Below are 23,833 nucleotides of genomic sequence, written 5' to 3'. Positions count from 1 at the left end.
ATATCTTTATTGGAGAACAACACTTTCCCAACCAATTCAGTGTACTCTACCCAGCAGAGCAGTCGAACCTGACAAAATCCACCTGGAGGTGGTGTATTCCACCCAGCTCCTTTTCTTTTAAAGGGATGTTGTGTGCAGTTACTCCCACTCTTCCCTAGGTTCAGTGAATGAGAACCAGAGACCATCAAATTCCTACAACGGAGACCTGAACGGCCTGCTGGTGCCCGATCCCATCGTGGCTGGGGATGGACCTCCCTTGGCTAAGCCAGTGCACCGCAGCGTTGCTCTGGGAGCCCTGCAGGAGAAGCAAGTCATGTGAGTTTTGCTGGGGAAAAGGATGAGAGCAAAGAGACAATGGTTAAAAATTCCTTCTGGTGAGCCTGGGCAGGCACACTGGGAGCTGGGCAGGCAGCTCTGCGTGGGGTCTGGGGAGAGCTGTGTGTCTGTGCTGTTGGCCAGGGCTTTTGTAGCTTTTACAAGGCCAGTGCATGGAGCCTGCTGTCCTCTTGCACTGGTTGGGAACCAAAGGGCATTGGCAGAGCTGTTTAGAGAGAGGGGCAGCAGGGCTGGCTTGTCAGAGTATTTATTTCCACATAACGTAGGACAAAACAAATGACCCTGAGCCAGATTCCTGCCTCTTCTCTGAGCTCTGTGTGTACCTCAGTGTGGGTTGGACAGTCCATGTGCGTTTGCTGCTCGTAGGCAAGATAACAGAGGAGATAATGAGTGTAATGCTTGGCATCCTGGAATCACAGACTGGTCTGGGCTGGAAGGGACCCTGGGGATCACAGAGCTCCAGCCCCCTGCCACAGGCAGGGACACCAACCTCCAGGCCTGGAGCTACACAAGGTTGCCCAGGGCACCATCCAACCTGGCCTTGAACACCCCCAGGGATGGGGCACCCACCCCCTCTCTGGGCAGCCTGTTCCAGCCCCTCACCACTCTGTAAAAAACTCCCCCCTAGTATCTCATTTAAAACTCCCTTCCTTTAGCTTTAATCCATCCCCCTTGTCCTGCCATTATCTACCCTTTGGAAAAGCTGATTCCCTCCTGTTCCTCTGCTCCCTTCAGGGACTGGAAGGCTGCAATGAGGTCCCCCCACAGCCTTCTCTTCTCCAGGCTGACCCAGCCCAGCTCCCTCAGCCTCTCTCTGTAGGGGAGCTGCTCCAGCCCTTCTATCATCTTGGTGGCTCCTCTGAACCCCTCACACCTTCATGTGCTGACTCTTAACCTTAGAGCTCTGGTTTGGGTTCTCTCCTTGTGGCTTTGGCCAAGGATGCTGTGAGAACTGTGAGCAGCGTGTGCTGAGGGTTCAGCGCCTTGGCGCTGGTCTCTTCACACAGCAGTCAAGGCTGCTTTAGCCACACGTGGGGCTGTGCTCGTGTCAGAGCAACTGGGGGGCTTGAAGCTGAAAAAAACCAGGTGTTTGGTGTCCTCAAACCTCTGGCGTGGGGAAGGGAGACAACTAAGTAGCTTCTGGGTTTGGTTTTCAGTTCAAACCTCCTGTGTGCACAGTTACTCCTCCTGCACCGCTGGCAAAATGCTGAGTAGCAAATACCTGACCTCTGCTCCCCTCCAGTGAGTCCTGTCTGATCTTTTTCTCCTTTGTTTTTCTTAAAAGCTGCCTTTCTGGGGATGACAGCTCCACTTGCATAGTGATAACAGCAAAAGATGTGGAGATCGTGGCCAGCAGTGATTCCAGCATCACCAGTAAGGCCAGAGGGAGTAACAAGGTAAAGAGCAAGACAAAGCATTGTTCTGTCTCTCTTTTTTTCCTGTCACATCAGCTCATTCTTGAATGTTTCAGACAGAAGTTGTTTGCTTCCCTGTGTTATAAGAGCTTGCAATTGTGCAGAAGTTTGTTTTCCATGGGTACTACTGAAGACAGACATGAAAGGGAGGGTCACTGCTCTGACTTCCAAAGCATTAGTTCTTTGCTATCAAGAAACAGTGCTTATCAGGCAAGATTAGGACTCTGTTCCTTCAGAAGCAGTACTAAAGCTGAGAAGCAATTGCCCACGCAGCAAAGGTGCTTCTGTGTTTCCCAAACTGGGAGTCCAGGCACGGTGCTGCTGAGGGGAAGGGGCAGCGTTGTCTCCGCGCGTCGCTCTGCGGCACGACAGCGTCAGCGACCCGGGTTCCTCCTGGCGCTGGGAGGAGACACTCAGCAGCCCCTGGAGCTCTGAATGGTCAGGGCTCTGCTGCTTGATGGGCAACTCATACCAACTCCTGCTTCTCACAGCTTCCCAGTCAACAGAGGCTTCCCTAGAGGTAATCCCACGCTCTTCTGGGAAAGAAAAGTTCATTCCAGGCTCTTCTCATGGTCTGTTTTCTCTCTCCTGAGCAGGTGAAAATACAGCCCGTTGCAAGATACGACTGGGAGCAGAAGTACTACTATGGCAACCTCATCGCTGTTTCGAACTCCTACCTGGCTTATGCCATCAGAGGTGAGCTGCCCTCTTGTCTCAGCTGCAGGCTGTGTCCCCTTGCTCTGCAGAGCTCTGAAAGAAGCAAAGTTTGTGTCACTAGGAGGTAACTGGGGGTAACTGCCTACAGCTACCTGCCAGGAGGGTGCAGAGAGGTGGGCGATGGTCTCTTCAGCCAGGGGACAGGAGATGGGACAAGGGGCAATGGGCTCAAGCTGCCCCAGGGCAGGGTCAGCTCAGCTGGGAAGGCAAAGTTCGTCCCTGAAAGAGTTGTCAGGGCCTGGAACAGGCTGCCCAGGGAGGGGCTGAGTCCCCAGCCCTGGGTGTGTTTAAAACAAGGGTAGATGAGGTGCTCAGGGATATGGTTTAGCTTAGGGTGGGAATGGTTGGACTTGATGATCTTAAAGGTCTTTTCCAACCTTGTGTTTCAGTCCAGGGCAGGGTGCTGTTGTAGTGGGAACGTCAGCAAAGCTGGAGCTGTGCAGGAGGAAAGATTTGGTGGTGCAGGAGAACTTCCACTGAGAAAATAACATAGGAATAAAAGGAAGAGAAGGACTCAGTGGGGATGGAGGAGAAGTTGAAGGGTTGGATTGGATTCCCTGGTCACTAACCCGATGTTCATCTTACTCCCCTAATTAAATACTTCTGCAGCGATCAGGCTTCTCTGTAGCTACACACAGAAACAGCCCTGCTGTAATTTGAGCAGAGAGATGTTTGTGAAGGATTTGCTTGCTTAAATTTAGAGTTGAGTTTCAGGCTAAATTTAGGGGAGCCAAAGAGCACCGCGGATGCAGTGTGTTCTGCAGCTCTTGCCTTTCTTCTTGGTTCCTGCACCCATGTCATGGTTTTACCCCGGCTGAGAGCTGAGATCCACACAGCTGCCTGCTCCTTAAAGGAAAAGAGCAGGGGAAGAGGGAAGGGGGGTGAGAGGCAAGGGAAGGGAAAAGGAAGGGGCAAATAACCCCAAAACTAAGAAACTAAAAGGCCCGTGGGTTGGGATAAGGACAGTTTACTAGGATAGCAGAAAGATCAAATCTAACAATGCTGACAGGACTTTAGAGCAAAAATCTCTGAAGCTGTTGCTACCCAATGCAGCTTCTCACCAACCCACAGCTCAGGCTGTGCCACCCAGAGCCATCCTGGAACCCGACCGTCCCCCAAAAAACACACGTCCTGGAGCCTCCTGCTCCTCCCCTCAGCCCCCTTTATACTGAGCAGGATGGAATTGGCATGGAATACTCTCTTTGGCCAGTCTGGGTCACCTGTCCTGGCTTCGCCCCTCCTTTCTCATTAATAGGGAAATACAAAGAGCTAAGAGAGTCCTTGACTGTCTGACCACAACTAAACCCATCAGGGTGTTATCAGCACTGCTGTCATTGTAACACCCAAACACAGCATTCCATCCACTGCTGCAGAAGAAGTTCACTCCATCCTGACCACCACCAGGACAACCCATCAGTTGGGCTTTTCACTAAACTCCTCTGCTTCTGTAGGTTGTTGGGGTGGGTTTTTTCCTAGCTGAGGTGATTTTAGAGCAGATTTAGGGTGTTTTAACCCTCTTCTGAAGTACTAAAGCAAGGCTGCAGTAACAGTACAGAAAGCTGCCTGGCCTGCTTGGGCTGGCTTGGGCATCAAGTGGGAACCGTGTGGACTCCATAAAGACTGTCCACATGATGGTGGTGTTTGCCTGAAACCAGGAAGCTAGAAACTCTGCTTGGTACATGGGTGCTGTATAGCATGTTCTGTGTCAGTCCTGTGAGCCAAAGAGCAGTACTTTTTGCCAGGGGAGTGTTTATGGGTTCTGTGTTCCCCTTGAGAAGGGGCACTCGAGCTGCCTGCCCCTCAGGGAGTCCTCTGCTCCACCCACCGAAAACGAAACCCTGGTTAAAATGGATTCACCATCCTGAGGTCAGTCTTGGAGGCCTGGTAGCTTCCTCATGAGCTCTGGATAAAGATGCAGGCCTGGCATTTAACAGAGACATCCTGCATGACAATAACCACTAGGAGTCAGATTCTGGGGACTTCTTCTTAAGTAGAGCAACGTAGAACTTGTGGTGCTTAAGAAATCATGGATGATACGGGGAATTAAGCTGCCCCTTACAGAGGAGGCAAAGTCCTTCATGCTGCCCTTCCAATCTTCTGTGCCAGAGCTCACAAGTGCAATGTTGGTGTGTGTGTCCTGGGTCTTGGAGGGGTTTGATAACGTGGTACCTTCTGATAGAGGTTGTTGGTGTGCTGCCGGTGACGACTGATTGCAAGGTGGGTGCTGGAAATGCAGAGCCCACAGATGGAAACAAAGGCATGGGTACAGAATCCCAGACTGGTCTGGGCTGGAAGGGACTCCAAGGGTCCCAGAGCTCCAACCCCCTGCCACAGGCAGGGACACCAACCTCCAGGCCTGGAGCTACACAAGGCTGCCCAGGGCCCCAGCCAACCTGGCCTTGAACACCCCCAGGGACGGGGCACACACCCCATCTCTAGGCAGCCCCTTCCAGCCCCTCACCACTCTCTCTATAAAGAACTTCCCCCCAATATCTCCTCTAACCCTTCCCTCCTCCAACTTCACTCCATCCCCCTTGTCCTGCCAGTGGCTGTCATTTGGAACAGCTGATTCCCCTCCTGTTCCTCTGCTCCCTTCAGGGACTTGAAGGCTGCAGTGAGATCCCCCCACAGCCTTCTCTTCTCCAGACTGACCCAGCCCAGCTCCCTCAGTCTCTCTGTAGGGGAGCTGCTCCAGCCCTCTGATCACCTTCATGGTAGATGATGACTTCTCCCTCTGTCTTTCCTGCAGCTGCCAGCAACGGCTCGGCCATGGTGCGGGTGTTGAGCGTCAGCACCGCTGAGCGGACCTTGCTGAAAGGATTCACAGGTGGTGTGGCAGACCTGGCGTTTGCTCATCTCAACTCCAGCCAGCTGGCGTGCCTGGATGAGGCTGGCAACCTTTTTGTCTGGCGCCTGGCCATAGATAAAGAAAAAATCCAGTATCCTGTCAAAATGGGCCTCAGGAGAGGCTGGAATGCTTAGGTGGGATCTCAGCCTCAGGAGAGGCTGGAATGCTTTTTTTGGTAGCCTTTTCAGAGTAGCAGCTCTCAGGGGGAAGGTCAGTAGCTCTGCCCCTTCCAGGGTCTGAAATCAGTCATTGTGAGCCTGTGTTCAGCACTGTGTTATGTGGCATTGGGTGTAACTTGGAATTTGAGGAGCAACACCTTGGCAGAAGTAGCCAGTGAGAAGCATCAGTCTGTACGAGCTGGCATGGCATGTGGACAGTGTCACCTTGACCATGCAGTGGTGTTTTTTACTCACATGTGTGTGGTTCTGGCTCTTTCCTCAGTTACTCTTCTGGGGAAGAGGATGTAATGTAATTCTTCCCTTCTGCTCCTTCTCTTCCTTCCAAACCTGTCCTCCCTCTTCTTTTGATGGGCCTGAAATATCTTTTCAGTGTTTGATTTGCTGCTCTAAATCTTCTTCAAACTGCTAGGAGTGCCTGCCCAGTGCTCTCAGGAGGCGTGCCAGCCTGCAGGATGCACCCCTTCAGGTTGTGGCTTCTTCCTTTAATCCTGGGCCATCATCTGGAAGGGAGCTGGGTAGGATCTGGTTCCTACCAGTGGCCCGGCTCGCTCAGCCTGGGGCAGTGGGGTTGTGTTTCTGCTTCTGAAATCATTTAATCTGTTCCTCAGCAGTTGCTCCTGTTGTGTTTGTCCTGTACCAGCAAGAGAAAATGGTGAGAATCTCTTAACTTCTGCCAGCTGACCCCTTCTGGCCACACAGACGGGCTGGCTCACCCTCTTTCTGTGCAGAACCCCTCCAGCTGAGTTCTTCTTGAATCTCAGTGATCCAAGACACCTTGAGGTTTAGTATAACTCACCAGAGGGCCAAGTCTGGATAGGGTGTTGCTGAGTGTTGGTGGCACTGCCAGAACGTTCCTTAACCATGGTGATCAGAGAGGAGATCTTGGTTAACATCAAGCGGCCTGACAGCACCCCGCTGAACACGTCCCGGAGGATCATCTGGTGCCCTTTCATCCCCGACGACAACGAGGAGAGCAGCGAAGAGGGAAGCCAGACACTGGCATTGCTGCATGAGGACAGGGTGAGGAGATGTTGAAACGTGCCCCTTGTTTCCTTTAGAGGGAGAGAACCCAGTGAAGGGCAGAGTCCATACGGTTATTAGAGTCCCAAAGGCTCCTGGTTGGTCTGTGCTGGGGATTGTCCCTCAGTGTGGGATGGGGGGGACAGAGGCACCAGGGAGGGGCTGGTGAGCAGCAACTGCAGCTGCCAAGAGCAGTTCCCTCTACTTAAGCATAGCTGGTGTGCCAGGGAAGCATCTCATGGCTAGACTGGGTGGAAGTGGGAAGGTCTGTATCACATACTTGCTGCTGGGCTGGAGTGCCAGGGTATCAGGGTGCAGGGTAAGGATCTGAGCGCTGGCTGTAGAAATGTGCCCCTGTCTTTGTTTTCCAGGCAGAGGTTTGGGATTTGGACATTATCCGGACCAACAACAGCTCCTGGCCAGTGGAAGTGCCTACCATCAAAGAAGGCTTCATCGTGGTGAAAGGCCACAGCACGGTATGAACCTGTGTGGCTTTGTGTTTTACTGCCACCTCATAGGGCATCAGCATAAGTTTCTGTTGGGTTGTGGTGTCCCAGGAGCTGCAGTCCTGTAAAAACCCCCAGTTTCTTACCCATCCCACCCTCACCCACAACCCCTGGCTGTGTACACATGCTGTGGGCACAGAACCCTTGTGTAAAGAGCCACAGGGAAGGTGGAGTCCTTTGCTTTGAGAATGGCTCTTGAAAGAAACCTCATCTGTATTTCCAAGGACCTGTTTGACATCCTGGGCTGTATTCCATCTGTTTTACCTCCTGGTAAATGAACTCTCAGCACTGCTGGGTGAGAGGGGGGAAATGAAGCCCAGTGTCACCTTTCTTCTGTGATTTCCCTAATGGGTGTAGTTACATCTGGGAGTACAGCAAGCCAGGACTGCAGCTGACTATCCAGTAGCTGATATTTTGAATGTAAAAGCAACATCTGGAAAGAGTCCAGTTTCACTTCTTGGACAGGCTGATGACAAAGCAATGAAGCAGTTATAATTGTGAAACAGTAAAGGCTGTGAAAAGCCAGAAGATCCCAAACTAGAGCGACCTCTGTTCCTAATAAGGCTTAACAGCAGGAACTGGAGCCGTGCAGCCCATTGTACTTAAACTTGCTGTCTGGAAAAGGCAATTGTTGATTAATATTACCCAAAAAACAAGTCATCTTGTCAATGCTGCTGTGAAGGGTGAAGTTGTCTGGTGACATGTCTGTGAAAAATCACTCCGACCTCCTGTGCTGACAGTCAGATTCCTGCTTGAAGACAGTACTCCTCTTCCCAAAGAGCTCTAAAATGACTTTGCTGACTATTTCTTGTCTTTTTCTCCCCTCTGTGTTCAGTGCCTGAGCGAGGGAGCGCTTTCTCCAGACGGGACTGTGCTGGCCACAGCGAGCCACGATGGCTTTGTCAAGTTCTGGCAGATCTACATTGAGGGGCAAGACGAGCCAAGGTAACCAGAGAATTTGGAAGGGAAGGATGTCTGAGCAGAGAGTGGGGCTTTCTCTGTGGAATCCCCTCTGACAGAGCTGCCTGCAGTGTTTGTGCAGGCGAATGCTTGGAAAGTAATTTGTTGCTGAAGAGTTGTATCATTGAATAACGTGTTGGGGAAGGGGGTAATGGGGAGAGCTGTGCCTGGAGAGAGGAGTTCTGTACTGTCCCTGTGAGTGCTGCTCTGAGCTGTTCTTCTCAGCGCTGACTCTTGTGTGTCGTGGCTTCGTTAAGACACCAAACAGCAGCTCATGGTTTCTTCTGGTTTGTTTGCTTGTCTGACACACTCTGGGGCCGTGTGGGCTGCGATCTCCATATCAGCCTCTCCATGTTTTCATACACTGTAACCAGCTACAAGCCATGAGCACTTGGTGGCTGCTGCCTTAAAGCTGTCCTTGCACAAGGGGTACACTGTTCAGCACCCACCTTACATTCCTTATTAATGGTTATCAATATCTGAAGGGTGTGACACAGGGGGACATGGGCAGCCCCTTTTCAGTGTCTGTGGGGACAGGACAAGGGGCAATGGCAGCAAGTTGGAGCACAGGGAGTTCCCCACCAATCTGGGGAAGAACTTCTTCCCAGTGAGGGTGAGGGAGCCCTGGGACAGGCTGCCCAGGGGGTGTGGAGTCTCCTTCTCTGGAGAGATTCCAGACCCATCTGAATGCTGACCTGTGTGACCTGTCCTAGGGAGCTGCTTTGGCAGGGGGTTGGACCCGATGAGCTCTGGAGGTCCCTTCCAATCCCTGTGATCCTGTGATCCCCTCTGTGCTGCTCCCCACACACTCAGCCTTTCTGATTCTCTCTAGGTGTCTTCACGAGTGGAAGCCCCACGATGGTCGGCCTCTTTCCTGCCTGCTCTTCTGTGACAACCATAAAAAACAAGACCCAGAGTAAGTCCCCAGACCTGACTATCATAGTTTAAGTAGCATCTTCTACGTTTGCAGGGTCCCTTGTATCTGTGTTGTAACAATTCAGCGTTGTGGCAGGAGTATGTCCTGAGCTCCCTGTAGTCGTTTTTCTAGTGATGGAGGAGTAAAAAAAGCCCTGGAGTGCAGCCAAAGTGACCTCAGTCCTAGTGTCTGTCCCATGAAAGCCATGAAAATCCTAAACTGATACATCCTTCTGGGTTTGTGGTTTGGGCCTTCAGATTTCTGCTGCAGGTCATTACAAAGAAATGGGTTTGGGTTTAGGTTTTTGGATTTGCTTTCTTAAATTTTGATTCTTTCTTCAGTCAGCTGTGGCCTTAAGGCTCTTGAGAGATGTGGTGGTTTCTGATCTGCCTCATAAGCAAGAGATCTGTGAACCTGAGGACACGGCTGGGCAAAACCAGCTATGGGCAGCTCATGAGGAGCTCTTCTGTGAAACGCCCTCGTGAGAAGGACCAGATCTTTAAGAGCCCTAATTCTGCTGTGCCTGCAGGGTTCCCTTCTGGAGGTTTCTCATCACGGGAGCAGATCAGAACAGAGAGCTGAAGATGTGGTGCACTGTGTCTTGGACCTGTCTGCAGACTGTCCGGTAGGTGTTGGGACGCCGACTCCCCCGGACCGCTGGGTTTACTTTGAGCCGTGGATCATAATGAAGCTCTTGATTTCCAGATACACTTACTTTGCAGAGGTGATTCTTGATCTCCAGCAGAGTCTGCTCTGGCCCCAGTTGGAGCCACCTCCTCTGCTGCTCTGCCCTAACTGCTGAAAACTGTCCAGGCTGCAGCAGAGTGTCAGGTCAAGGCCATGGAGGTTGATCCTTTTGTACAGTCTCCTTGGTGTTACCAAGACCTGTTGTCTTTGTTCTGTAGAGCAGACACATGCCTGTGCATGAGGAGAGGCATTCCAAAACTGCTTGCCTTGAGTGCTTTTTTCTGTAAAATTACTAGTTCTCAATAACCTATCCAGGGTCTTCTCCTATTTTCTGAGTGAAATAACGGGAAGCTGCTGTGTGGGCAGAGGTTAAGCGATTTTACAAGGCTTAGTTGGTCCAGAAGTTCAAATTCTGCTTCAGCCCACCCATTCACTCAGCTTATGTTGCCTGATTTGACTTTTCCAACGGTGGATTATGGGCTCTCCAATCACACCCACACTTAAGGCCGGTTCTGAATCGCCCTGATACAGTGGGAAGCCTGTGGCATGCAGCTGAGTGCTGCTTCTCCCACCTTGTACTACAGGAGGGCCAAAGCTGGTCACACTGTAATGTGGCTCTAAACATCATAAGGTGCTTTTTATTTTAACTGGATGTTGGGGGTTTTTTAACTAATGCATTCTTTACAGCAGCTGGTCTGTCTGTGCTAATCTACCTTGTTTTCTGTACCTCCTACACCTCTTCTGTTGTGGTTCTAGGTTTTCTCCTGACATCTTCAGCTCCATGAGTATTCTTCCCAGCCTGAAAGTCTGCCTGGACCTCTCCGCTGAATATCTGATACTGAGTGATGTGCAGAGAAAAGTAGGTGCTTTGTTTTGTTACTGGCCATGTGGATGATGCTGGTGGGAGGAGGAATGGCCTCTGTGTGGCTGATGCTGCTGCCCAGGCTTTGCACTTCAGGACCTAAAAAGGCTGATGTTGGCCTCAGTTATTTCACCGTGAGATGACAAATGGCCTCAATCCAGCAGATTAATCTTGGGGAGCCTTAAGGATCCTCCTCATTTGGAGGAACCCATGTCTGGCACAGCAGGATTGTGTTCCTGATCAGTGCTGACTCAGGAGTGTGCTGCTTCTGGTTCCCTTGGCTGTTTGGTTTCAAGATAAAATGGCCCAGGCTTTGTCCCTCATGTTATCCCCATTGTTTCAACACTCATCAGACACCAGGCTTTGTAGTTCACACACATACATGTGGTCCACTTGAAAGCCTGATGAGTTACTGCTTCTGATTCTTCCAGGTTTTATATGTGATGGAGCTGATACAGAACCAAGAGGAGGGTAAAGCTTACTTCAGCTCTATCTCAGAGTTCCTCCTTACCCACCCAGTCCTGAGTTTCGGCATCCAGGCGGTGAGCCGCTGCCGGCTAAGGCACACTGAAGTGCTCCCAGCAGAAGAGGAGAATGACAGCTTGAGTGTAGGTATGTGATGAGGAGAATGTGCCTGCTGTGGTGGAGGTCTGCCTTGTGAAAGGCTGTCTCCCTTCTCTTGCTCTGTATGAAATACGTCTGTGTAGCTGAAGTGCTTCAGAGAAGCGCAGTAGAATTGAATACAGGGGGCAACTTGAAGTCTCTGGTCCAACCTGTTGCTGGTGGTAGATTGGGTCATCTATTTTTTCAGGTAGTTGCTTTCTGGAGGCCCCCTAGGGCTGCACCCTTTCCTAAAGAGAGTGGGCTCACAGGAGCAGGAGGGTTCCTGGAAGAACTGGCAGGATGTGTTTCTCCATCTGCTTGCCTGAGTAAATGCTGTGTAGTTAAACATCAGAGGTGTGAGCACATTGGCTGAGAAACCAATTGGCTGCTCCTGAATCATACTGCCTGAGCTGTGCCAGGTGGGATGGCAGTTTGCAGTTGGAGTGGAAGGAGGTGATGCAGGTTCTCCATCGTGTCTGGAAGGCACGTTGCCAAGCCCCAGAGCTTCTTGTAGCTCTTTCAGAGGAGAGACACATGAGGTGTCATCTCTGGCTGTTCCTACAATGAATGTGTTAGTGAATCCTGTGGCAAATGGTCCCATGCAAGTGTTCTTCCATCACTGCTTCAGATGTTGGCTTGCTCCTGATCTCCTGCCTTTCTTTTAGTCAAGTCTGGGACGTTGCTTTGAATGGCATCAACATTTTTACTGGTAGAGAGATTCCTGGGCTGCCCATGCAGCTGTATGACATGCTTCCCTGTGCCTGGTACTGCACATGCCAGTAGCTAAACCTACATTGCTGTTGGTGGTGTTTGTGGCATCTTGCTGTGAAATGCAGCAGCCAGAATGATAGATCCATGTAGCCAGTCTGGAGCAGAGAGGACTGACACTTCAGCCTTCAGAGCTGGGGCGATTTGCTTAGGAATGCCTGATGCCTTTATGGGGTTTTGGTGGTGAGGTGGGTTTAGCTTTCCTGCTCAGCCTCCTTAGCCCTGACTGGGCCAGGTGGCAGATGCCATCAGCACTGGCTGATGGGAAGGTACTGCAGAGCCCTTCACAGCGAGCGCAGTGTGCGCCAGGGAAGGGTGGTGGAGCCCTAGTCTGAGCAATGCCTGTACAACAGAACTGAGGTGTATATCCACCCAGTCACTTCCACAGCCAGAACCAATCACTGACAGTTCCAGCTTCCTCCTCCTTGCCTTTTTCTTTTTATCTCCCCTCCCCACCCCTTTCTGGATGCTTATTTGGCTGAATCAGACCAGCTTTGATTTCTCTCACATTGAGGAGGGTGTCAGCTAGGTATTCCCTTTGCAGGGTGACTCCACCTCTGAAGTCAGAGGTGATGGAGCTGTGTCACACTTGTTCTCTGCTGTGATGTTTTGCTAGTACTTGGTCTGCAGCTCCCCTCTGACTTGATGTTTTCCTTTTGCCTGTCTTCCAGAAGGTGCTCAGGGACCTGGGGCTGTTGAATCAGCAGCAGGAGTCCTGATAAAACTCTTCTGTGTGCACACCAAGTGAGTATGTGTACAGCCACCACGGGCAGCTCTCTGGCTGTCCTGCTCCTGTGCTGACCTGTAGAAACTCAACTTCACCAATTCCTTTTGCTCATAACAACAACTCCTCAGACACACAGAAGCTTCTAGCAGTTGTGTGCTCCATGTGGCCTTATAAGGAGGTAGCACTGCGTGGTGCTGTCACAAGCCTAGTATTTTTGTCACCATGAGTATGTGGTGACTTGACTTGTGCTGTTGTCAGTGCTGGGTGATATCTCTGAATGCTCAGGGTGCCCGAACTGGGTGACCCAGCTGAACGAGGATCAGCTCCTGCTGCTTCTGTCACGGGTGGCAAACACTGCAGGGTATTCCAGAGGAATTGGTTGTGTGAGGAGGAGTCTTCTAAGTGTCAATTAGACTTCTCTTGGCGGCTCATAAACTGATGGGAGGTGCTGTTGTGTTTTTCAGGGCCCTCCAGGATGTGCAGATTAGATTCCAGCCTCTTCATAGCCCTGACACGAGTGCACCCATGCCTTCCCACGGCGCTCACGAGGAATTCGGTGAGTGTTCCTACTCAGTCAGCCTTCAGTGTCACTGAGCCTTTAAAAGTTGTCAGGGTGGGGGGGACAGCAGGATCCTGGTGCAAGTGTGGGGTGTGGGGATGTGTTGGGCTAGGGGAACGAAAGCTTTGTGCCTGCTTGAGGTCACCTTGCAAGGTGGTTCAGTGCTTGTGCCAGAAACTCGTCTCTTGTCAGGCAGAAGAGATGACAGTGACACCGGAGCTTTGGGAGTGGAGGGGCTGGGGCTGTGTGTGATGTGCTCTTCCAGTTCACTCACCAATCTGGGCTGCTGCTGAGCTTGCCTGGCATTTAGGGTGGGAAGGAAGCTTGGCTCTCTTCCTATCAAAGCTAGATAAGATCCACTCTTGAGCATCACGTGGGGTTTGCCTTGCCCTAAGCTGCCATTAGGATGTTGCAGGAGTTTTGCTCGTTCTTTTTGGAACCAGCATGGCTCTGCTGGCCTGAGTTCATCCTTGGTGGGATTCAGGCTTTAGCTTTTGCGGGGGGAAGTGCCTGTAAACTGATTTGTCTTTCTCCCTTGGAAGCCTTTCCAGACCACATGGCTGATCTAAGCACGGAAGGGCTGGGATCTGAAAAAGGCTCAGTGCACGGCTCCCAGCCGGACCTGCGGCGCATCGCCGACCTGCCTGTGCCAGCAGACTTCCTGTCTCTCTCAAATGATGCCAAACCAAAGCTGATGACACCAGATGCATTCATGACACCAAGTACTTCTCTTCAACAGGTAGCTGGAGAGCAGGACTGTTATCACTGGTGCAAGGGGATTTGATAGTTTTGGGAACTTTTTCTAGAGGGTGGAAACACTGTGCAAGGAACCAGACTTAGTAAAGACATGTTGGCCCATCTGAAATGTGAAGCTGGCCTAAGGTTTTGTGGCAGGGGCTGTGTGTAGCAGTGAACCTGCTGACACACCTGTGTTGTGTAGAAATACAGGTTGGCCAAGTAACTGTGTCTGAGCTGGGAGGCTGGTTTACACACCTTGGTTGGGGTTGGGATTTAACTGTAATGGCAGAAAGTGCCATCTCTGCGTACCCTGTCTGATGGGGCCCTGCAGGAATGCCACTCTGAAATGCCCAGGTAGGGTGATGGGACTGTAGCATCTTATGGCTGGATAATTGTGGCAGATCTCATGGAGTAGCTCAGTGTTTGGGGCTTCTAATCTAGCGTGGCAGGCCTGAACTTGGGCAGAAGGCAAGTCTTCTGCCGCTTGTGCCTGGGATTTCAGTACTGGGAAGCATGTGAAACACTCCTCAGGGTTTGGTGATCTCTGCAAAGGACAGCAGAGTGTCCTGGTGAAGAGCCATAAGCAAGCTCTACTCCTCAGTGGAGCTCCAAGAGAGCAGTCAGAACACACAGGCTTCCTCTGAATGCTCTGTCACACGTGTGTGGCCACATCCTGCACCTCGGGGTCGCACCAGGCATGTCTGGAGGCTCCGTGCATCTGTCTTAACTCAGCACTGGTTTCTGCTGCCTCTTCTTGGTGATACCAACACTCAGCAGTGCAGGAGCTTGCTGTTTCCTCACCAAACAGCATGTTGCTTTGCCTTAAACCCGCTCAGATGTTCGTGATCAGCAGTGTAACTGCAAGGTGTGGGCTCTGCTGGTGAAGAGCCTGCTGTTTGTGCTGCCTCTGCCTTCCTGTGAGAGAGAAACCACCAGTTATTTGCTGTGCTGATCCACATCTCAGCAGCCAGGAAGACACCTGTGAGCAGCACCTGAGTACACACCCCAAGGCAGGGCTTCCCCCACCCAGGGAAGGTGCATGGCTGTCCCTGCAGTGCATGGCTGTCTCCGCAGCTTAAGTGTCTGCTGGAGGAGCCTGGAGGGTGGCCAGCATGTGGAGATGTGCAGGAAGGAGAGAGCCACCCTGGAGACAGCTTGGGGAGCAAAGAATAAGTTAAACTCCTGAATGTTTTGATGTTGCTGGCAAAGCTCCTGAGTGCAGGTGTTAGTTTTGTGGCTTCTCAATGCAAAGGTGTCCCAGGGGAGCAGTGGCAGGTTGTTGATGGGGTGATGGTTGCACATACTGATTGCTGTGAGGATCAAGCTGAGGAGTGGCTCCTTAAACAGTTCAGGTTCAGCCCAGCTTTTCACTGCTGCCTGTTTTGTGGCCACCACCAGCACCCAGGAGTACCGCAGGGTGGACACAGCCTTGAGTTTAGCTCCATCTCTGCTGTGAGTGCTGTTGAGCGTATGAAGGTTGGCTGCCCCAGCTGAGTGCTTGGTGCTTACGTCTGTGTTCTCTGTAGGGGTGGCCAGAAGCAGCAGTGGGGGTCAGCAAATCCCACTGGGCTCTTCACTGCTAGCCAGCGAGCTGGGTGAGCGATGCCTCCTCCTGTGCACTGGAGCATTCTGCTTCCAGGTATTGGCTGTGCAGGTCCCAAACCCTGCACAGCCTCTGGCCTCACTCGTGGCAGCAGGCCTGGAGAGGAGCTGGCCATGGCCAGCCCGCTATCCACCAGCACTTCCAGGTCTCTTCTATGCCCTCATCACCCAAAGCTCTTCAGGAGTTCCAGAGGTTCTTCCATTCTCAGATTAAGGCTGTTGGACTCATGTGTCTCACCCTGACCTAAGTCTGTTTTCTTCTAGATCGCTGTATCCCCAGGCAGCAGTGTCAGCTCCCTGACTGCAGTCACAGCCCTGAGCAGCACGTCTGTCACAGATGCCTCTCTGCCCAGGTAAACAGCTCCTGTCTTTAAATAAATAATACATCCTCAGCTGAAGTGATCTGGCCCTTGGGGGCAGCGCAGAGCTGCGGTGTGTCTGGGAGCAGAGGAGACTGTAACCAGAGTTAGAAACTGGCCCGAGTCCCAGTGTCCCTATGTGGACAACTGTTTGCACCTCTGGTGCAGCCTGGAGTGTGCCTGTTGTCAGACGAGGGGCTGATGGCCCTGTTGTTGCCTTCATGGCTCGTAGGGATTCTCTCCTTGCCTCTCAGTGGTGTTGCTTTCCATGCTTCTCCCCAAGGGCTGCCCTTGTTTACAGGTAAGAGAGCGCTGCAGGGCAGGGAGATAATTGGGACCTTTAGGAAAATCTTACTGGTGTCACAGTGGGTTGGGCTGTGGACAGGCAGAAACTTCAGGCCTGGGGCTGGAAAGAGGACAAAGACTGATGCTATAGTGTCCTGTTCCTCCCTGAGCTCTGTGCAGTGCACACTGGAGATACAGCCAGTCCTTTCTCTCATGGACCCCTCGACTTCCAAGAGGTTGCAATGCCCCTCATCTCTTCAGGCTGTGTGGGGACAGGGAGATGGAGGTGCAGTTCACAGGGAGTAGCTGACCCTGCTGAAAAGAGCAAGGACTTGGAGAATACCAGTGTGCAGCTTGGGTTGGGCTCCTCTGTTGACCTGCAGATCCCATCTCCTCACCTTGAGTGTTTGATCATTAGGGTGACCTGCTTGATTTGCTTGTGTCTCTTCAGGCCATCAGAAGACTTGACTGTGAGCCCCAAGATGCAGCTGGACACGAGCCTCACGCTGAGTAGCAGTAGCAGCAGTCTGCAGACCAGTCCTAGGAGCCATTCAGTTCTTATCCCAGGCCTCCCCGACAAGCTAACACCAAAGGCACCTGTTGCAGTAAGGCTCCCAATGCTGCTCCCTTCCTCCTTCTCCCAGACCAGGCAACCCCTCTGTGCTTCTGCAACCTGCAGTTAGACTCATTTGGATATCAAGAGGGTCAGCACCTACCCTTGGGAAGAGACAGCTGCTGGCCCCGATCTGCAGCCTGTTAACAGAGCCTGACCTCATGTCAGCCAGCACGGCTCTGAGCACGAGACTGTTCTTGCTTGGTCTCTGCCTCTGCATCAGGAGTCAGTGCACAGGTTTCCTCCTCCTCATTGGTCTGATGGGCCTGAGACAATAATTTCCTGTTCCTAATGCTTTCTTTCCAGGTGTGATGTAAAACAGGCTATGACCAAAGCTTGACATGGAAATAAGCTTTTGGTCCAGGAGGCACTCTGTGATAAACCTAATGCTTTCCCTCTGGGAGAAGGGACCTTGGAGCAGAGCAGGGTGTTCCAACTGGCCTGAAAGTGTGTCCAAACTAGCCTTGGTTTCATTGTGGTGTTAGCTGAGCTGAGAGTCCTGGGGCCCTTCTCTATCTGCTGAGCAGAGTCGGGAGCTCTTGGGGTGTCTTCACGTTCTGAGGGCTCTTGTTTGCTTTTTGTATTCAGGTCGTGCCAGGAAACTCCTCTCTAGCACTGGAACTGCAGGAGGTGGAGCCCTTGATGGTGCCCCAAGCTTCTCCCACCCGTGAGCGCTCGCCAGACGTCATTTCCTCTGCTTCCACAGCCATGTCCCAAGACATCCCAGAGATCGCTTCCGAGACCTTGCAGCGCAGCTTCGCGGCAGCCCCGTCCGGGCTCCCCGCGGAGGTGCTGGAGCCCTCTCACCACGCAGACAGTATGGCATCCGCCGCCTCAGCCTTGCATCTGCTGTCTCCGAGGAACAGGCACAGTTCCGAGCACAGCCACCACTCTTTGGACATGCCTCCAGTGGAGGTGGACAGACTGAATGCTCCGTCGTTACTGGAGACTGCTCTAACTCAGGAAAATGCGTCTTCTGACAGCATGGTGAGTCAGCCGTGGCCAGCAGCTCCTGACATAACCAGGGAAACCAGGAACAGCATGGCAGACAGGTAATCACTGGGGTTTGTCTTGCTTAGGGCAATTTGGGCAGTGCAAAGAGATGGCCAGCTTGGTGGAAAGCTCTTGCGGAGTCATTAAACCAGAGCAGTTCTCCATCCCTCCTTTCCTTAAAGCATCAGATGACTCAACCTCCCCGCGTGCTTGGTCTGTCTGCGCGGTGTCCTGACCTTCCCAGGCCCGCTCCAGCACTTTGTCTCTCTTAACACCCCTTGCAGCATGAATGTTAAGAAGGTGAAATGTCTACTTCATTGGCCTTCGTGTTCCAAGTGGGAGTGGAGGCTTGAGTTGGGATGTTGTTTGATTCCAGAGTACAAACCCCCCCCAGACCAGCACCAGTTAAATTCTGCCCCTGGCGATGCGTTCATGCTTCGTGGAAGGGTATCCATCACCACGTCTGACATGATTTGTTATAGGGTGATGGCCAGTCTCTCTCCTAGGGTTGTCCCTGTGCAATGAGCACTGTAGAGTGAGTATTTCAACAGTCAGGGGATGAATGGCAGTGTCTCTGTGGAGCAGGCATGCTGAGTGGGACCAGGTCACCTGCTCAGCTTCCCAGGAGTGAGCTGTTGCACTGGAGCAGTGCTGGGGCTTGGCACAGCATCAGTGTCTGTCTTGTAGTGGGAGGGGAACAGCAAGATGCACCCTCCGGAGTCCATCTAGGCCAGGGCTGTGTGCACCCTGAGAGCCCCAAACCCCTTCCCTTTCGGCAGGAGAGTGTTGGTGTTGCCCCTCAGACCACTCAGGGCTGTACCCTCCCATCAGAACCGAGGGAGACAGGCCACACCTTGTGCCTCCACACCTGAGGACCCTGCCCCAGGACACGGTCTCAGCCCTGGTGGCCTTGGGGAGGGCACTGAGGCTGTCTGCACAAAGTGGCTTTGCTTTTGCTCGTCACTTCAAGTTGAGAAAATACTTGCATAGGAGTTTGGAGCTTCCCTCAATCCCACTCTGCCTCTGAATTCTTCAGGGCTGCTCCTATCAGAGGGTCAGGTATCTCTGGATCCATGAGTGTTCTTTTTTGCTTTACATTCTAGCACAGTCAAGCACATGAAACGTGAAAGTAGCAGGTGGTTGCTGCTGTTCTTCCTGCAGGCTGAATTCAGATAGCCCTAGTTTGTCTGCAGCTTAGAAACACGTGCAGTTTGCTTTCAAAACCTTTGTGAGGCTCGGGCTGGGCTCACCGTTAGGATTCCATTCTGGGTGGCAGAGCTAGCCCTTCATGTTGCCACACTGCCTCAGGCACCTGAAGGAACGGAGAAGCACTGATGACTCTTGCTCCAGGGGTCAGTGTGATGAGAGGAAACCCCAGCCACGGTGATGCTGTTCACTGAAACACGCAGTACTGCCCATTTTGGGTAGTGGCTTCCTTGTCTTGCCTAGATATCTGTTGGGAGAGGGTTCTTGGTTGGTCCCTGAAGCATAGCTGAGCTGCTTCTCCCTAAGGCCCTCAGAAAAACCTGTGGAGAAGTTTGAGTGTTTACTGCCTCTGACCTCTACCCGCCGCTTTCTGGATCTATGCAGATCGGTGGGAGGTTCTTGTTTGGTTCAGACCTTCTAATCAGGTCTCTCATGAGAAGTGGAGTGAGCAAATACCCAGGCTAGAATGAGACTTCCACAATCATATTTGTTATCCTCTTTGTTTTTTCCCCAATCCTCTAGCCCAAGGGACGAGGTTGAAGAAAAGCACAAGAGCTCTTCCTACCACCGGCACAGCTACCACCTGCTGCAGCACGACAGCCAGGATGCCAGTGCAGAACAAAGGTACCAGAGCCCCCTCTCCCACCCCGTGTGATGCAGCTCAGGCTGCATTCGCCCTTCTGTCCCCAGGGAGCCTTCACATGGAGTGAATGCCTTTGCTTTGTCTCCTGACTTCACATGTGTATGCTGTGCAGCTTCCGTCACGTTCTGATGGCTTCAGATCAGTTTACTGTCCGTAGGGACAGCTCTGTGTCGCTCCTAAGAGTGTGGATGGAGCTGGGTTTAATTGCCAGTGAAAGCCTATGAAGGGATCAGTTTCCAAATCCTGTGCCTGAGCTAAGGCAGTAAGGGTATCTCGGGGGTTAGTTTCTTGCTTTTGACATCCTGGCTCCCTGGTGAGCCATCCAAAAGCTCAGCGGGCACATTCTGCGTGGCTGGCAAGCTCAGCCCTGTTTGTCACCTTCAGAACCCAGACTTCAGCTCTGGCTGAAACACGCTGCCTGTGCTGGACATCCAGTCAGCAGCTGAATGCCCCCAGGGACCACAAACTTCATAGGCTCAGCCCAGTTATGCCCTGCTCCCCGATAGGTGCTGCGCCCAGCACGGTCTGTCCATGCGGCTCAGGGTGTGCTGTGCCTGGGCTCCCTGCTGCCTCAGCCCCACGTCCCAGGGTGGGGTGTGCCCCGAGGACAGGCAGCACCTCGTCACGCTGGCTGAGCCGCGGCGGGCGCTACCGCAGAGACCCTTCCAGCCTTGTTCCGCGCAGCGCTCGAGCTCGGCTGCGGTAGCCCTGGGTCAACTGGCACAGCCGTGCTGGGGTGTGTAGAGGTCAAGGTGGTGGTGGTGTCCCTGGCTGCGTGACTCTGGCTGTGTGTGGCAGAGTGTGACTCCCCTGAGCGCCGGCGAGTGACGTCTCCTCCCCCGCTGTTCCTCCATAGTGACCACGATGATGAAGTTGCAAGCTTGGCTTCTACGTCAGGGGGATTTGGTGCCAAAGCAGCTACGCAGAGGCTGCCTGTGAAGGACTGGAAAGCCAAGGCGTCCCCCAGGGCCTCCCCAAAGCTGAAGCGGAAGGGCAAGAAGGATGACGGGTACGCTGGGCTTGCCGGGACGCAGGCGGCTGCGGGACCAGCCGGACAGGACCACGGCCTGTTAGCAGTGAGACCAGAGTGGGAGGCTGGGCTGGGGTGCTCCCAGCACACACCCCGGTCTGCAGGTGGCAAAGGGCTGCTGGTTACTCAGCCGCTTCCTGCTACTTAGGGCTGGGGGGGTAGGTCTGTACTGCCTTTGGAGCTGGGGCTCAACGCCCAGAATACAGCCTGGGCTTCGGGAGAACGTGTGGGAGGTAAAGTGCAAGTTGGGGGTGGGAGGACTTGGGCCTGTTTGCTGGTTTTGGTGAAGGTGTCATCGGCATTATGATGCTGTGAGTACAGCTTAACCCGGCCCTGGCCCTGATTGACCTGGGAACGCCGGTGCAGTGCCCCTGTTCAGCAGTACCTACCACTCCTTACTTGCTTGCTGCTTCCCTGCGTTCCTAAACGTTCCCATATGGATGTTGTAACAGCAAACTGACAACTGGGAAGGGGCTGCCCGGGGCAAATTGGATGAACCCGTCCACATTAATGCAAGGAGAGCTGCACAGGGACTGCTTGTGTCCCTCTGCTCCTCTCCCCATAGCTCTGTGGTTTGGATTACAGCAGAGATGGGCTGTGGTGTTATGTTTCTGGCTTGGTCCTGTACTATGACACCCAGAAACTCTTAGTCTCTGAAATTACTTTGATTTTTTCCTGCCTCAGGCCTTCTAAAGCTGCTGAATGGATGCTGCCTGGGAACAACAACTGCTTCCTTTCCTTCTGGTAGCCTTTGAGTGTTCATAGATCTGTGACTCTCGTGGAGATGTGCAATATTAGTGGATCACTTCAGTGTTTTTCTTTATTATGCTGGAGTGCATCACTAGTTTCTTCACCTCAAGAGCTGGAATCTACATGATTTGAGGCTCATTAATTCTGTATTTAAGAACCAGGTACTTTGTTAAATACCAGGAGATCTTCAAAAAGTGTTTTGGCAAAGCTTTCCCCAACTTTGGATTTGGACAAAACTGGACAATGGGTGTGTGCTGTACATTGTACAGTCCTCATTTGGGCTTGGCTCCCATCCTCTCCCTGGAAAGGACCAGCTTGTAAGGAGCTTGGGGCCTGTGGTAGAGCAGGGGATGGTGTGGTGGTGCTCTGAGAACTGGGATTCCATCACCTGCTCTTCATGTTAGTCTGGGCAAAACAGGAGTGTGAGCTGGAGTGTAAACTGTAAAGCTGCTGTAAACAGTGTGAGCTGTTCTGGCAGAAGGCTCGGATAATAAGGGCAGTTAATTGGCGTAATTGGATTACCTCTCTTTCTCTTTTCCTTTCCAGGGACATGAACCAGTCTCCGAGGTCATCTAACCACCAGGTGAGTCAGAGCTGGCTGAGTTGCAGCCCAAGGCAGGGGTGCTCCAGCTCCATTTCCTGTCCCACAAAGGACCCAAGAGAAAGTTCATCCCTGTTCCTGGAAGTACCCCAAGTCCCTGTGGTGCCCGAGGGGCTATGCTTGGGCAGCTGCTTTGACTCTGCAGCAGAGGAGGAGCTGCTCGGTCAGGAGCCATGGCTTCCTGCTCACCTCTGCACACCCATGTACCCAAAGTGTCATCCAAACCTCCCCCTCTCATTTCCTCCTCCCTGCTGAGGTGACTCCCGTGCAGGAAAAGCCATTCCCAGCAAAGTCAGGGTCATGTTGGGACTGGCCTGTTGGGATTTCTTATCCCTGTTGGTCGTACCTTCATATCTGGCAGAGGTGCCCCTGGCAGAGTTGCATGCTCTTCTGCTGCCTTGGCATGTAGTCCTCTGCTGGATATTTTGAGCAGGTGAACAGCCAGCCAACTGTGTCTGTACTTCTCCAGGGATTGATGATTCATGAATAAATGGGGAGCTGTAGGGAAGCTCCTGCCTCAGCAGCTCGCTCGCAGGTGTCTGAGGCCGTTACTGACACAGAGAGGTCCAAACACTCAGCACCCAGCCAGAAGCAAACAGAATGTGGTCTTCTGCCTTGTAGATGCCAGAGCTTAGACTTGGATCTAAACAGTTGAGGCCACCATTTATGAGTGGTCCCATCATTTGGGACCTTCATGTACTTTTATCAGTCTATTTTTGGGACAGAAGCATTAGGAATGGGCATTGAGCTGTCCCTGTTCCTCTCCTTCGTGTGTTATGTTTTGGCCCTGGGCACAGGGTCACCTTAATATGTAGCAGAAAGCTTGGACTGATCCTGTCCTGAGCCTGTGAGAAACAAAAGTTTGTCCTCTCCATGTGTAGGTGACACCAGAGTTCCAGGATGAGCTGATGTGCATATTGAGGAGCCAGCAGCGGGAGCTCTCTGAGCTGCGCCAGAGCCAGATGGAGCTGCTGCAGAGACTCACGGATCACCTCGATGCCATCCAGAGCTCCCTCATGGGCCACATGGAGAGGGTGATTGACTCCCAGCAGGAGCAGGAGCGTATCCTTGTTTGGAAGTGCTCTGTGAGAGCTGCACAGCAGGCTAGAGATAGAGAACCCCGGACTGGTGTGGGTGGGCAGGGCACTCAGAGCCCCACAGTGTCCCCCTGCCATGGAGAGGGGCACCACTAGCCCAGGTGCCCCAAGCCCCATCCAACCCGGCCTTGAACCCTGACAGGGATCCAGGGGCAGCCCCAGCTTCTCTGGGCACCCTGTGCCAGGGCCTCCCCCCTCCCCAGGAAGGATTTCTGCCTCCCAGACCCTCTCCATTCCCCTCCTGCAGCTGGAGGCTGATCTCAGCCTGTGAGCTCTCTGCTTTCACCCTTCCTGTCCTCTGCCCCATCGCTGCAGAGGAGCCAGCGAGTGGCTGCACGGGGCTGAGCTGCCCATGGGCGCAGCTGGTTTAACCTGCAGGGAGCTCTGCTGCTGAGCTTTGCTGGCTGTTGGGCTTTTCCACCTGCCTTCCAGAGCTCTTCCCTCACCCTGATGGCTTCTTTAAGAGCACCCTGTTGTTTCTTGCAACACTCCAGCCGTGTTCCAGGCCCCTCTGTCACCAGAGCCTCACGCTTGCTCTCGCTGAGCCTCTGGAGGTGAGGCTGGTGTCCCTCCTTGAGGGCAGGGAGGAAACCTGTTGTTTGTGCTCCTTAACCTATGTCCTTGTTAGAGAGGAGACTGGACCGAGCGCTGACGGAAGGGCAGCAGCGCAACGGGCAGCTCCAGGAGCATCTGTCTCAGCAGCTCTCTCAGTCCCTTTCCACTGCTGTGTGCAACCGCCTGGAGAGGACCATCCGTGAGGAGATGAAGAAGACTGTACCCCAGTGTGAGTGTTGAAGGTTTGAAGGTGGATCC

General features: G+C 52.8%; 1 protein-coding gene across 1 annotated transcript in view; it reads left to right on the top strand.

Annotated features, from left to right (window-relative positions):
- Nucleotides 1–23,833, top strand: part of EDC4 (enhancer of mRNA decapping 4) — a gene marked incomplete at its 5' end in the record, with an annotated part of 34,446 nt that overhangs the window by 4,369 nt on the left and 6,244 nt on the right. The window contains 22 exons of the mRNA XM_084270113.1: nucleotides 159–315; nucleotides 1,622–1,733; nucleotides 2,348–2,447; nucleotides 5,218–5,407; nucleotides 6,368–6,515; nucleotides 6,887–6,991; nucleotides 7,857–7,966; nucleotides 8,814–8,897; nucleotides 9,427–9,522; nucleotides 10,341–10,443; nucleotides 10,878–11,058; nucleotides 12,489–12,561; nucleotides 13,009–13,100; nucleotides 13,646–13,842; nucleotides 15,708–15,796; nucleotides 16,539–16,692; nucleotides 17,289–17,752; nucleotides 19,422–19,523; nucleotides 20,399–20,551; nucleotides 21,869–21,905; nucleotides 22,805–22,985; nucleotides 23,649–23,804. Coding sequence (XP_084126239.1) covers nucleotides 159–315; nucleotides 1,622–1,733; nucleotides 2,348–2,447; nucleotides 5,218–5,407; nucleotides 6,368–6,515; nucleotides 6,887–6,991; nucleotides 7,857–7,966; nucleotides 8,814–8,897; nucleotides 9,427–9,522; nucleotides 10,341–10,443; nucleotides 10,878–11,058; nucleotides 12,489–12,561; nucleotides 13,009–13,100; nucleotides 13,646–13,842; nucleotides 15,708–15,796; nucleotides 16,539–16,692; nucleotides 17,289–17,752; nucleotides 19,422–19,523; nucleotides 20,399–20,551; nucleotides 21,869–21,905; nucleotides 22,805–22,985; nucleotides 23,649–23,804 — 3,084 coding nt within the window. The remainder of the gene's footprint in view (nucleotides 1–158; nucleotides 316–1,621; nucleotides 1,734–2,347; nucleotides 2,448–5,217; nucleotides 5,408–6,367; nucleotides 6,516–6,886; nucleotides 6,992–7,856; nucleotides 7,967–8,813; nucleotides 8,898–9,426; nucleotides 9,523–10,340; nucleotides 10,444–10,877; nucleotides 11,059–12,488; nucleotides 12,562–13,008; nucleotides 13,101–13,645; nucleotides 13,843–15,707; nucleotides 15,797–16,538; nucleotides 16,693–17,288; nucleotides 17,753–19,421; nucleotides 19,524–20,398; nucleotides 20,552–21,868; nucleotides 21,906–22,804; nucleotides 22,986–23,648; nucleotides 23,805–23,833) is intronic.

The sequence above is a fragment of the Gallinula chloropus genome (genome assembly GCF_964237585.1).
Source record: "Gallinula chloropus genome assembly, chromosome: 13".
In the NCBI taxonomy this organism is placed as follows: Eukaryota; Metazoa; Chordata; class Aves; order Gruiformes; family Rallidae; genus Gallinula; species Gallinula chloropus.
This window is presented reverse-complemented; position numbering and strand designations above follow the sequence as displayed.